This window comes from Rhinopithecus bieti, unplaced genomic scaffold, assembly GCF_001698545.2.
Source record: "Rhinopithecus bieti isolate Rb0 unplaced genomic scaffold, ASM169854v2 scaffold_7438, whole genome shotgun sequence".
NCBI classification, from domain to species: Eukaryota; Metazoa; Chordata; class Mammalia; order Primates; family Cercopithecidae; genus Rhinopithecus; species Rhinopithecus bieti.
This window is the reverse complement of record NW_016805589.1, coordinates 298,143-312,919: the sequence shown is the minus strand read 5'-3', so window position 1 is coordinate 312,919 and position 14,777 is coordinate 298,143. Positions and strand designations below refer to the sequence as shown.

Genomic DNA, 14,777 nt, shown 5'->3' with positions numbered 1-14,777 from the left:
CCTGACTCTCACTGGAGATGAGTAGATTACAAAGACATTAAATAAGGATAGTATGGGAAGAAGGTGAAGAAAAAGAATCATAAAGAGAGAAAAAAAATGGTGAGGTGGGTAGAAAGAATCAGTGGAGAAGAGCAAAAGTATAGGAAAGAGGATGAATTGGGGAACTGGGAGGAGAAGGGAAGAGAAGAAAAAGAAAGAAACAGAAATTGATCCTCGATCATTCAAAATGGGTTCATGTGCCATACTGTCAACTTTTAAAAAATGGCTTATATTTATTTAGTGCTTCCTCTGAGCCTGACCCTGATCTAAGCCCTTTATAGATACTAATTATTTCAACTCAATTATCTTTTCTATATACCATTAGACATTAGTGTCAAAATTTACTTTGTTGGTATTATTAACTTGCATTACCAACTCTTTCAATAGATCTAAGACTCTGTAAAGCAGGCTTGAGGTCTGCTATATGGGAAGTTAATTATACTTCTATTAAGGTACCCAGGGAACTAAAAACAATGACATGTTGGCTCCTTTTCCAAAAAGTATGGACGACAAAATCTTGCACCCTCCTATTTGGCCATTATGAGGACTGAAGGGTGGAGCTCTAGAGCCAAGGCATTTGGCCTACTGTGCTTGATAGTTTCTAAGCTCCTGATCCAGCAAGTCCTCTGGGACACAGGCCTAATGCACTATGTTCCGTCTACTGAAATGTCAAGTCTGCATTTATTACAGTAATTATCCATTGCATGAATATATGGACTGAACATTGATTCTGAGATCACACATTGTAATCTATCTAATATATCCACTGGGCCAAATAATACTATCAATTTTTCACACTATTTTAAAGCCAAATTTGCTGCTCAGATACTTAAAGGCACCTTGTATTCTGGTAAATAGTTGACACCATAAGTCAGATCAGTCAATTCATAATCTTTTGATGGAAGAGATGGAAAAAATGTGCATTTTTATGGTAAAGAAATGCAAATTAAATCATAATCTTTGATTATCATGTTTTCAAAGATAAGAAAGATTCTTAAGATCCAGCGTTGGGCAAGGTGTAGAAGAAATTCTCATAAACTTTTGGCAAGAGTATATTGCATTGCCAGAGGCCAATTTTGAAATATATACAAGAAGTTTAATGTATATATTTTATACCTAGTAATTCTATTTTTTGAAAATTATCCTGAGGTAATAACTGGACTTACATGGTAACTTACATGGTAGTAAAAATTTGAAAAAATCTTTATTGTCTATTAGTGGAGAACTAGTTAAATAAATTAAACTATAGCTATATCATGAAATACTAATACAAATAATTAAATGGATTTATATTTATGTGAAAAAAAGCAAGTTACAGAAAGTAAGACCAGTATGATCTTTTAAAAACTATATACATATTTACAGAAAAATGCATCTTCTCTCTGATGCTCTCTTGCATGCGAAGGGAACTTGGAGTCACACCCTTAACTTTGCCGTACCCCTGTATTCACTCTGCTTCAGGAGGTTTTAGGGACTTATTTGATTGGCAACTTGGGTAAGAATAAATGACTAATACTTGGCTCAGCACTGCCTCTTTTCCTCCTGGAATTAAGCTTTCTGCTGGGAATAATAGTCCTTTTCTATTCAACACTGCCTTTCTTGCCAGACACTGGGATTAAAAATTTGACTATTTCTGGGGTTCATCTAGCAGTCCCATTTGGCCCTCACACTAATCTGCATTCTCTAACACATCTTTATTATTAATAAAAGGAATATTTTTGCCTTATTATGCCATTCTTTTGTCTTAATTATCAATTAATTCAGTACCCTGCACAAGAGAGAAGGCTGCTATTTATTGGGTCCTTTCAAGCACCCAGTTATAAATGCATGAAAAAAGGAAAGGAGGAATAGATGCCAAATTCTTAATGGTGCCTCTCTGGAGATACTTCACTTGCTACTTTCCAAATTCTGGACATCTGTATATTTTATTTTTTTTTTTAAATAAAAGCTTATTTTACTTTTAGAATCAATAAAGGGAAATCAATATTGATATTTCATCTTGAATAAAAAGATTAATAAAACACATATAACACATATAACAATGAAATACTACTCTCTATATAAAATTAACATGACCTCCCTAAATTGTACTACTTTTGGCTGTCAAACATATAGTGAAATGAGTATTGTCATTCACCCCTGGTGGCCTCTAGTTGTGCAGTAGAGTGGTAACAGGAGAATGACTGGCTTGTCATTGACTACCTGTGTAACATTGAATGAGTCATTGCCCTTTCTGTGAGCCTCAATTTTCTCATTTGTTAAATAAGTTTCCTTGGGGCCCTAAGTTTCTAAGATTCTATACACTGATGTTTAATATACATCTGGGGAATATCAGCTATCAGTAAGCTATTGAAGTTGTCTCTAAGTATCTGATCTCCCTTTTTCTGAGAATTCTCCTTCCTACCCATAGTCCTCTGGCCCATGGCTGATGGGCTACCTGACTCAACGTGATCCAATTAGTTTTTCTTTCCGGGAGGATGTTGGAACTAGGAATTAGAAACAGAACATATGTGGCTGGGTGTGGTGGCTCATGCCTGTAATCCCAGCACTTTGGGAGGCCAAGGCGGGCAGATCACAAGGTCATGGGTTTGAGACCAGCCTGGCCAATATGTTGAAACCCTGTCTCTACTAAAAATATAAAAATTAGCCAGGCGTGGTGGTGGGCGCCTGTAATCCTAGCTACTCGGGAGGCTGAGGAAGGAGAATCACTTAAACCCGAGAGGACGAGGTTGCAGTAAGCCGAGATCACGCCATTGCATTCCAGCCTGGGCGACAGCGAGACTCCGTCTCAAAAAAAAAAAGGAAAGAAAAATAGAAACAGAACGTAGGTTTTTATGGGCCACTGGAACCTAGTGTGTATAAAATTAGAAGCTGTGGCAAAGAGAAGGAGAGGAAGCTGATCGGTAGAGACAGGGAAGAATGAAACAGATTAAGAGAGAGAATTAGAGAATATAAATTTAAAAAGGAATTTTTCTGGCTTCCAAGTTACTGGTTCTGGTCCCTTCTGGAGGCCCAACCTTACTCCCATTCTTAGTTTCAATGAAACAAACTTGTATCCTTATAATAAATCATCCTTTTTAGCTTAAACTAGATGGTGTTGGTTTCTTTAACTCACATCCCAAGAATCTATTTTAAAATGCACATCTCTGCAGCAAAAATGGTCTCATCTCATAGCCCCTTGGCCCTATCATTCCAAATCTATGCAAAGAAAGTACCTGAATGATCCTAATTTTATTTGTTTAGCCTGTGCAAGGCTTCCTCCCCCATCCTATAAGCATCTCCAGGAAAGATCTAGCACTGCTACTGATCCCAAATATACGGACCACCCACCTATGTCCTAGCACTGACTTACCAGATGTCTGGTTGGGCTCTAAGCTAGTATACCACTGTGAAAAGTGTGCAAGGAAGAATGGGACTTCCAGACTCCAAGATTTCTGAAAAATTGATCATAGGCTTGAGGAAAACAAAGAGGAAAGTGATCTGGAAAGCTACAGCAATTGGGAAGAAATGTGTGCTGTGTCTGGCTGATGAATTCTATTAGCCATAGAGAATGGAATAAACCTGATTTAGGAATGCAGTTCTTTTTTCTTTCTTTTTTGTCTTTGAGACAGTGTATTGCTCTGTGACCGAGGCTGGAGTACAGTGATGTGACTGATTATAGCTCACTGTAATCTCAAACTCCTGGGCTCAAGCAATCCTCCTGCCTCAGCCTCCGAAAGTGTTGTGATTACAGGCATGAGCCACTGAACCCAGAATGGAATTATGTCTTGAAAGGCTGATTCAAGGGATAAAATAGTATCAATAATTTAATAAGGAAGATTTCCTGAAGTTTATAGCCAGATGGTTTTTTAACTGAGATTTTTTAAATACATGAATGGCTGCCTTTCTTGGATTCATTACTTGATAAGCAATTTGTTTTTCTTAAAATGAAATAAGCTCCACTGGTACAAAGTGAATATGTCTACCCTCAGGTAACATGTAATAACCTAGAAAAATGTTAGATTGCTTTCTACCCAATGTTCAACCAGGTTATATTAAAATATCACAGGTCTAAGCAAGTATTTGAATTATCTTGAGACATCCTCTTTCATGTATACCTTTCATCTGTGATTAAATGGAGAAGTCTTTGGATGAAATGAAGCTCCCATGAAATTATTCTGGATAAGTATATGAAGGCATATCTTTCTAACATTTTTCTGTTTTTCTCGTGAATGTCTGTCTCTGTTTTTCACCATTCATCTACAAATAGAGCCACAATTCATCATTGAATACTAGAAATGAGTGAGTTCCAGTAAAGGAATGTGATTATTGTGGAAGGAGTCACATAAAGTTCATAATAGTCTTCCAAACATCCTTTTTGTAATACACCTAGACCAGGTTTTATAAAGCTCAGGTACTAAACTTATCATTGCGAGCAAGTGCTATTTTGGTTTTGAGTAGCAAAATCTGGAAAATTAAATGTATTATGACATTACGATCTGGCATTATGTGGAATTTATACAGGAATTAAAAAGAGTGATGTAGAGTTGAACTGAAAAAAATCTTCACGTTATTGTAAATTAAAAAAAAAATCTACAGGGCAACAAGCATGGCATCATTTTGTTTTTATATAAAAAAGAAAATAGGCTGGGCGTGGTGGCTTATGCCTTAATCCTAGCACTTTGGGAGGCCAAGGCAGGCAGATCACCTGAGGTCAGGAGTTCGAGACCAGCCTGGCCAACGTGGTGAAACCCTGTCTCTACTAAGAATACAAAAAAAATTATCTGGGCCTGGTGGCACATGCCTGTAGTCCCAGCTACTTGGGAGGCTGAGGCAGGAGAATCGCTTGAACCCAGGAGGCGGAGGTTGCAGTGAGCTGAGATCGTGATACTGTACTCTAGCCTAGGCAACACAGCGAGATCCTGTCTCAAAGAAAAAAAGGAAAACAACTATTTTTAAAACTATGTGTATGTGTATAAATGTGTGTGTATAGAGGAAAATGCAGAGAAACACATTTGAAATTGTTTTTTTGTTTTGTTTTGTTTTGTTTTGTTTTTGAGGCGGAGTCTCACTCTGTCGCCCAGGCTGGAGTGCAGTGGCGCGATCTTGGCTCACTGCAAGCTCCGCCTCCCGGGTTCACGCCATTCTCCTGCCTCAGCCTCCCAAGTAGCTGAGAGACTACAGACGCCCGCCACCGCACCCGGCTAATTTTTTGTATTTTTAGTAGAGATGGGGTTTCACTGTGTTAGCCAGGATGGTCTCGATCTCCTGACCTCGTGATCCGCCCGCCTTGGCCTCCCAAAGTGCAGGGATTACAGGCTTGAGCCACCGCGCCCAGCCTGAAATTGTTAAAATTGGATACCTGTGTAAGAGAGAATTGAAAGAAGATGGTGAGGAGATTAATAATTTTTCTTTACATATCTCTGGTTTATTTGATTTATTTAAAAGAACACATATTACCTTTTATAATAAAAATTCAATGTCACATAAAACTAAATAAAGTAAGTCTAGTGAAAGCAAACCCTAAAATGAGAAGTGTTGTGTCAGTCCCCCATATGTTTATGCATCGGGTGCCAATTGTTTTAGCTCTGCTCTAAGACCAGCCACTGGCTGAGTGGTTGTCTGACTTGCTCATGTTCTTTGTGGATTGATGATCCCCAAGTCACTTGACAATTGTGTAACCTAACAAAATGCTGGACTTTATGTTTTTCACTACCTACTCTTTCTTATTTATTTATGCAAAGTATACTCCATATTATGAAAGTAAATGTACTAGTGTCCATCCAGCTCAGAGGAGCTTAAGTTCAAAGACAAGGTGATAGACTTCATTAGGCAAAAAACTTTTAAGATTTCATACGTCAGCAGGCATTTCCCCATGGATCAACCCCAAGAGAAATGGGACCCAGAAAACATTTTACCTGACTGATTAGAACAAAAAGGCTGCTATGTACCACTCTTAGGTACAATTTCAAAGGGAGGACAGCACCATGCTCATTCGCTAAAGCCCCCTCCTAGTTACAAGAGGAACCTCTGTGCATGTGCATGTGCGTGTGTGTGCGCGTGTGTGCATGTGCATGCGTGTGTATGCGTGTGCATGTGTGTGTGTGCGCCTGTGTGTGTGTGTGTATAAAGCCAGAAGAAATTTCTCAGGTTGCAAGCTGTGTCCTGCCAGCCAACAGTCAACGTAATTTGGGGGAAAATAATATAATCAGCTTTTTCCACAAGGAGAGAAAGCACATGAAAATATGATGAAATTGGGTCAAAGAGTGGCCAACTTTCCATTTCCATTTCCATTTCCTGGAAAAGCTCCAGGGACTGAAAGTCTTGAGGAAGTGTATCTGTAGTTTTGTTTACTTGTTTTTTTGTTATCTCTTAATGTTTGCATGGTCTTAAAATCTAGATTTAACAGTAAAATTGCATTAGTGTTTGGTCAGTTACATTTGTACTTTAGATTGGGGTTTATAACTTAAATGTAATGTTTATAATTTAAACATAAAATACACTAACATGAGATCCTGACACAATCTTACCTAGGAGCCTAAAATTCAACAGCCAAGGCTCTAGACACTTATTGGAGAATCTCATCCTTTACAATTAGATCAATTGCAATATTTCTAAAGAGTGAATCCTGTACTCTGTATATGTGAGACTTACATCAAGTAGCCTGGCCCTTGAGAGAGATGCACCTGTCTTGTCCTTTACTGCCTGTGAAATCCCAGGCGAGTCTGTGGGTAATCTGGCATTTCTGTTTTGCCCATCTGCTGAAAGAACTTGTTGGAGGTGACTCTTCTCTTTCTCAAGCTGTTGTACTTCAAACCCTTTGGTTTCTGGCTTTCAGATCACTGATAATTGAGGTGAAATAGCTGCAAACAGACTGGCCACTTGACTACTTAAGGACTTGATTATTATTATGATAGAAATAGGTAAGGAGTTATGAAACTTACTTCTTTTCCTCCTGGGGTGAGCAAAAGACTGGAGGAGTAAATAAAATATTTTTATTGCCAAGTCTATGTTGATTTACTTTGCCATCCCTCATTCACATTTTAGTCAGTAGAAAAAGTTCCCTGGATCTAATAGCTAAATCTCTGAAAAGTGGGTGAGGAAATGGAAGAAAAGGATTAATAATAATAATATTTATTGAGTACTGTGGTGTGGCCAGACCTGCTAAAAACTTTTCAAGATCACCTCACAAATCTATAAGATCTGTATTATAATTACTACCATTTTAGAGATGACTGAAAAACTGAGAGCAATAGTGGTTTGTCCCAAATTCCCCATCTAGTTAGTGGCACAGCTTATTTATAGAGTCCCTATAAATCCCAGTTAGCCTGGGACAGTTCCAGTTTACATCTTGAATCCTGAAGTAATAATAAATGGTATCTCCTGTTCCATTTCAAAAGTGGACTACACAAATTATATGGTCACTCTATCTCAAGGTTTCTTAATCTTGGTACTACTGACATGTTGGGCTGTAAGATTCTTTGTTGTAGGGGCTGTCCTGTGCATTGCCAGGTGTTTCACAGCATCACTGCCCTCTACCCAGTCAATGCCAGTACCACCCTCCACTTCAAGTAATGAAAAGCAACAATGCCTTCAGACATTTCCAAATGTCCCCAGGGGGGCAAAATTGCTCCTGAGAACTTACTGCATCTAAAGCTTATATTTATACAAATTTAACTACAAAAGGACAAAACAATCTATTTGTTACAACTGAACCTATGCAGTAGAGTGGCTGGCATACACTCTGTACTCAATAAAGTTATTTATTTTTGTAGAAATGGGATCTCACTATGCACCCAGGCTGATCTTGAACTCCTGGCCTCAAGCCATCCTCTGGCCTTGGCCTTCCAAAGTTCTGAGATTACAGGCACGAACCACTATCCCTGACCTAAAAGTCCATTTCTTTGGGGTGTCACTTGGCTTCCCAATTGTAGAGAGGTGCAGGGGCTAAACAAGTAATGAAAAAGATGCCTAGAAGGGCTCTAGTGATAAAAATTGGTTTGTTGTGGCTGGGCGCAGTGGCTCATGCCTGTAATCCCCGCACTTTGGGAGGCTGAGGTGGGCAGATCACGAGGTCAGGAGATCGAGACCATCCTGGTTAACACGGTGAAACCCCGTCTCTACTAAAAATACAAAAAAATTATCCGGGCGTGGTGGTGGGTGCCTGTAGTCCCAGCTACTCGGGAGGCTAAGGTAGGAGAATGACACGAACCTGGAAGGTAGAGCTTGTGGTGAGCTGAGACAGCGCCACTGCACTCCAGCCTGGGTGACAGAGCGAGACTCTGTCTAAAAAAAAAAAAAAAGAAAAAAAAAGTTGGTTTGTCGCATTTCTTATTAGAGAAGACTAAAACAGTGGTAACTACAAAGTAACACAGCAACCTCCTTGCTGCCCATTCTAATTATGTAAAGTTCGAATCTTGATTCCATTGGGGCTTTTGCCTTAGTAATGGACATAAAAGCTAACGTTGATAGAGAGTGTTACAGTGAGTTTCATACTGCAGCAATCTTCTTAGTATTAATTGCTTATCAGTGTTCTATTTCCTCCTAGTCTTATACTTAGAAATGACCACCATTTCTTTCATACCACCATTTTCATTTATTAGCAATAACAGAGGAAATACCAATAGCACCAATTCAAAATGAATCCACATGACGTGTTTTATCCTTACAGCTGTAATAACTAGTAACTAACATGGATTGGAAAGCACTTCGCAAATGTAAAAAGTGCTGTACAGATACATTATAATTATCATCATTAATAAATTAGCCCAATTCTCCTAGTTCAAAAGGCACGTAAGGTCAGATACATGGGCTTCAGTGGGGCAAAATGATCACAACCTACAATGTGGCAATGGTTCACATATGTTGGCAACAAGTTTTACCCCATGCAATCCTGCAGAGCTGAAATTACACACCCTTCAAAATATGGGAGAATGAAGCTAAAAGTAGACAAGACAGTTTTTTTTTTAATTTAATGCTTTTTTTTTAAATAACAGACTCCTACCTCTTTTATATTAATGCCTAAATAGATAATATAATTAATCAGACTTCTAAATTGTACATTACAACAAAATTAAAATGTCTTATTTAAGGTGACAGCAAATTTTATTACTTTCTATGAGCTGATACTTCAGATACCATTAGAATTTCAAAGCATTCTGCAACTTCAAAGAGGTCAGATTGGTAAAATTTGTGCTTGCACACCCTCATGGAATATTGTCAGTATTCATTCCAAAATTGTTACTAGAACAAAACAGCTTTATCCATTCCCTTGCCAGCAGAAGTCTTGGCAAGAGATGGCTCTTGGCTGGACCATAAATAAAATTCCTTGAATCACCAGTATCTTGATTTAAGAAAGAAATTTTACTGTGTCTTTCATACACAAAAGCTGATTAACAATGGTTAAAAAAACACTACTCCACTTTTTCACAGGTGTACAAAAGGAAATATAATGGAATTACATTCAACAATAAAGCTTAAAGTTCACTCTAGGTAATAGTTGCATTAACATTCACATACACAAGCACAGAGTAAGTATATTTCAGGAGTCTTATCATAGCATACAGCATACATATGGGAGATTGATTTCAGGTAACATCATAGGTGTTAGTAAGATTAGCAATTCAGAGTGTTATAGAAAAGGAAAACTAAACCAAAGAGAAGGTGTAGGCTAGCACACCAAGACAAGTCAGAATCAGAAGACTGAAAAATCTGCTCACTGTATGAGAAAACAATATTTTTCTTCAATTTTGGGTCTTGATATAGTTGGTTAGAGAAGGTTGTGTATCAAAGTGCACATAATTGTTTCTTAGAAAAGAGAGAGAGAGAGAGAGAGAGATCATTTTATTTAGTAATACATGCAAGAGGCAGCCCCAGAGTGACCTGAAAGAGTAAAGCTGTGATTGGCAGGTGGCCGATATAATACAGATGTTTCAGACAATTCTCTTAAAGCACTTCTGTAGCAGCAATGATCATTTAAATGGCTGTAGACTGAATTCTCTTTTGAGAAAAGTTTAGGGGAACTGTATTCATATTTCTCTTTAAAGATTTATAGCTATAGACTTTCTCTTTTTTTAAATAAATCTATGAAACAACAAACAGCGAAAGGTGAGGTGTCGGGGTTTTCTTTTGCTTTTGCATAAGTATTGGAAAAGGATCTGACCTTTTCATAAACATTGTGTGCAAAAGAATTTTTAATAAAGTGAGCGCAGGACATGTATAGGAAACACATCAGATCTGCTTCTGTTTCCCAGGGTGATTCTCTGTTAAAACACTGGACTGTTGACTCGCAGGTATGATGCAGATTTTAGGTATAATGACATCACAGCCAACAGACTTTAGGGTCTCCTAAAGCCTTGTCAGTGGGGGTAGTTTTGTCTCCTAGAGGGTGGCCACCACCTCTTGAGTTGTAAGATTTAGAAAGTCTGGTCCCTTTTAGTTTACACTTCCCCTCCACGCTGATAACTTCCGCTGTTTATTTGTCTTTGTTTTCTTGCCTTCCTTGTACCAATTAGTCTAAGCTGGCCCGTCTCAGCCAATGTCTGGCACTCGCATACCCGCGGTGGCCACACATACCCAGTGGCCACAAACACCCAAGCTGCTCAATCTCAAAACTTTTCAGCCTGCCCTGCAAGTGTCATCAAGACAGGATCCCCGGAGCACAGGGCAGAGAGTCCAACCTCTCACTGGCGGGGCTGGGAAGCCTCTCCTTTGCGGCGGAGGAGAAAGGAAACTTGGGTCTGCTTTTTAGGTTCTGAAAACAAGCCAGAGTGGAGAGAAAGAGTTAACACCAGACTTAGTAAAGCTTTTACAACAAAACCTGTTAAATGCGTTCTAGACAGACACAGGGAACTTTCTGCAGATTTCTGAGGTCTCTAAGAGGGCTCACATAGATAGGAAAAAGGAGCAGGGAGTTGCTACATGGGGGAGATTTGCCATTATTACAAAAACTGGCTAAGTGGCTTGTTTCCATTTGAGGACCTCACTGGTCACTGTTGTCAGTCGTGCTGTTCCCTTTCTCTTTTTTCTCCTGGGTCTTGTTACCCTTCTTCTTTTTCTTCTTTTTCTTGGTCTCCTCCTTTTTGCCGAAGGTTATGAAGTCACTTTTGTCAATTTGGTTGTTAGTAGGCTCCTGCCGGATGGAGATGATTGCAGGAGATCCTGGGATAATGAATTTGTCTGGCAACTCACCGGGACCGGATTGTTTGGGGTTGCCTGGTCCGTATTTAAAGGTCCAGCTGTTGCTGTTGACACCCGCACCAACTGGAGGGGACACTTCTCCTGCCTCTGGTTCTGAAAGACAAAACATTACAAATCATTAATGGGGCCAACACATGCTCTTGACGCTACACTGCTGGTAGAGTACAGAAGTACTGCATAAGCAGGTTGAGCCTCCCCAAAAAATCATGAGTTGTTTCTTCAAGTCTGAGGGCAAGGCAAGTGTTTACTTATTTATTTATTCGTTTAATTTTTTTTGAGACAGGATTTCCCTCTGTCACGCAGGCTGAAATGCAGTCACTGCAGCCTTGACCTCCTGCGCTCAATCAATTCTCCCATCTTAGCCTCCCAAGTAGCTGGAACTATAGGCACAAGCTATTATGCCAGGCTAACTTTTTTAAAATTTTTTTTGTAGAAATGAGATCTCACTATGTTACCCAGGCTGGTCTCAAACCTCTTGGAGTTCAAGAGATCCTCCCACCTTGGCCTCCCAAAGTGTTGGAATTATAGACATGAGCTACCACACGCAGACAAGGCCAGTATTTACAGACAAGCAAGAGGGCAGGTTTTTTCACTAGGATACCAAGAATCTGCTTTATAGTAACATATGTTTGGTTCTTTGTGAAGAATTTCCTAAAGAATACAGTTGTGATTATCTTGACTGGGAATGAGACGGGAAAGATACAGGCTAAAGGCAAAATATGCTTCTTTTAGTGTCTAGATTAAACTTTGGCTATAACTGTATTAGCATGTCTATTTTGTCCAAAACAAGAAAAATTAGTTGAATCAATTATTTGATCCGAATTTTATTGTAATAACCTTGAAGGGTGGTGGGATGCAGCAGAGGAGAGATGGGAATACACAACATAAGAAGATGGAATCCTGTTGTAAATTGAGCCTATTTGTTTAGATAAAAAATTGGGAGCCAATTTTACTTTCCAAGCCAAGTTCCTTCCCTCAATGTGCTCACAGTCTAGTTGGGACATACACTCAAGCAACTAGAAACCAACTTAATACATGCAATAACTAAGGTGTATGTAAAGTATTGCGGGACTCCAGAAGAAGAAATTGTTAATTATACTTGAGAAAGTTAATGGGGTTCCAGAGGAGGTGAAATCTGCCCTGAGTCTTGGGAAAACGATTATGCATCCACAGGAGTTTTCAATAGAAGACATTCCCAAGAGTCTGGTTGGAAGACATACCATAAAGTATACCAGTGACTTCTAGAAGAGTAGAAGTCAGAGCTAGAGAGGAAGGGTAATGGTCTGTGTGGGCAAAGTGATCCCAGTGGCCATAACATTGGAACTCTGACATCATAGCAATGTTTATGTATTTGACACTGCTCCTTTGGTTGATACGTGAAAAGTTCCATCAAATAAACTGTTTATGTTCAATTATAGTTTAGGGTTGTCTACATCTCCTATTTCAATTTCCTATTGCTTCTCAGTCTCCTCTAATTTGGTGTCCCTGAGCAGTAATTTTCTAACATAACTCATGTCAAGTTCATTATATTACTTCCACAATCAATGGTCACATTTTAGTCCTCATCTTATCAAACCTCTCAGCAGCATCTGTCATCCCCTTCTTGAAACACTTATTCTCATGAGTTCTTTGTCATGTAGGACAATAACCCCAGTAAGTTCTCAGATGGACTGGACCCCTGTTACAAAAGGCAGATTAACAAGAAAAAAAAGCAAACAAGTTTATTAACATGTATATTTCATATATACATGACAGACACCCAGAGAATGAGTGGTTCTCAAAAAGGTGGCTTAGATTTCCAGCTTATATAGCATCTTCAACAAAGAACAGTAAATTTTTTAAAAAGTGTAAGACAAAGGAAAAGACCTTTAAGGACCTTTAAGGACTTTTGAGTCTCTAATGGGTGGCTGCTTGGGGGAAGGCAAATGAATGGCAGATAAAGGCTAATTTGTAAAGCTTGTAATGTAGATTCCTCCAGTACTATTTCCAGGCCAATAAGAGTCCAAAGTTGTCTTCAGTGGTAACCTTTGTTCTTCCTGGTGGTAGGAGGCAGAGGAGGGAGGTAGAAGCAGGATAACTTTTGTCTTTGTAAATTTATGTTCTTTTAGGCAAATAGAGGGAGGGCAGAAGACCCCTCCTGTATCTGCTTCTTTTATTATTATTATTTTTTATTTGAGATAGAGCCTTGCTCTGTTGCCCAGACTGGAGTGCAGCAGTGAGATCTCAGCTCACTGCAGTCTCCACCTCCTGGGTTCAAGTAATTCTCGTGCCTTAGCCTCCTGAGTAGCTGGGACTACAGGCACATGCCACCATTCCTGGTTTTTTTTTTTTTTTTTTTTTTTTTTTTTTTTGGTATTTTAGTAGAGATGGGGTTTCATCATGTTGCCCAGGATGGTCTCAAACTCCTGAGCTCAGGCAATCTGCCCACTTCGGCCTCCCAAAGTGCTAGGATTACAGGCGTGAGCCCACTGTACCCAGCCTGTATCTGCTTCTTTTAACTTGCCTTCAGCTCAACAATCCTTCTTATTTTGGGACAGCATATTCTGGCCCCAGACTGGCCCTGGACAGTCAAAACATTCTCCTGACCTTTCTCTCTGGCTGTTCTTTGTCAGTTTCCTTTTTCAGTTTCTTTGTCAGTCTCCTCATCTGTGTGTTGAAGCTTCCTTGGGTTTGGCCCTAGACTCTCTTCTCTATTTTCTCTTCACTCTCTCCTTTTGGGATCTCAGCCATATCCATGGATATAAATACTATCTGAATAAGCTGATGAGATGCAGACTTATATTTTAAGCCCACATCTCTCTGTGCTCCAATCTCATGTGTAACTGCCTATCTGGTATCCCCAGTTGGAAATCTCATGGGCATCCCGGACTGAAGGAATCTGAAATCAAACTCCTGATTCCTCGAATCTATTCCTTTCTAAATCTTTCCAGTTTTCAGTAAATTACAACCCATTTACCCCATTTCTCAAGCCAGAAAGTTCAGAGCTAATTATTCATTTTTCTCTATTCTATTCTTCATTCTCCATTTATAATACATCATCAAGACCTGTCATTTCTGCCTCCTAAATATATCTTGACTCTGCCCTCTTCTCCCAATTTTCACTGCCACCACTCTTTCAGGACACCATCATCTCTTATATGAATTGCAGCAACAGTCTCCTTATTCAGTCTGCTTCCACTTTTGCTTCTCTCCAACCCTCCACACAGTAGCCAGAGTCATCTTCATTTCTTAAAGTCTCTCTTTAAAAATTAAAGTATAACAGCCAGGCATGGTGGCTCACACCTGTAATCCCAGCCCTTTGGGAGGCTGAGGTGGGCAGATCACGAGGTCAGGAGATTGAGACCATCCTGGCTAACACAGTGAGACCTCATCTCTACTAAAAAATACAAAAAATTAGCCAGGCATGTAGTCCCAGCTACTCAGGAGGCTGAGGCAGGAGAATGGTGTGAACCCGGGAGGCAGAGTTTGCAGAGAGCCGAGATCGCGCCACTGCACTCCAGCCTGGGCGACAGAGCAAGACTCCATCTAAAATAAATAAATAAATAAATAAAATTGAAGTA

At 39.4% G+C, this 14,777-nt stretch overlaps 1 protein-coding gene across 1 annotated transcript in view; it reads right to left on the bottom strand.

Moving 5' to 3' along the window:
* Positions 1-8,594: 8,594 nt before the first annotated feature.
* Positions 8,595-14,777, bottom strand: part of LOC108530157 (uncharacterized) — a 234,641-nt gene continuing 228,458 nt past the window's right edge. The window contains 1 exon segment of the mRNA XM_017872859.1: positions 8,595-11,310. Within this exon segment, the coding sequence (XP_017728348.1) occupies positions 11,000-11,310 (311 nt within the window). The 3' untranslated portion in view covers positions 8,595-10,999.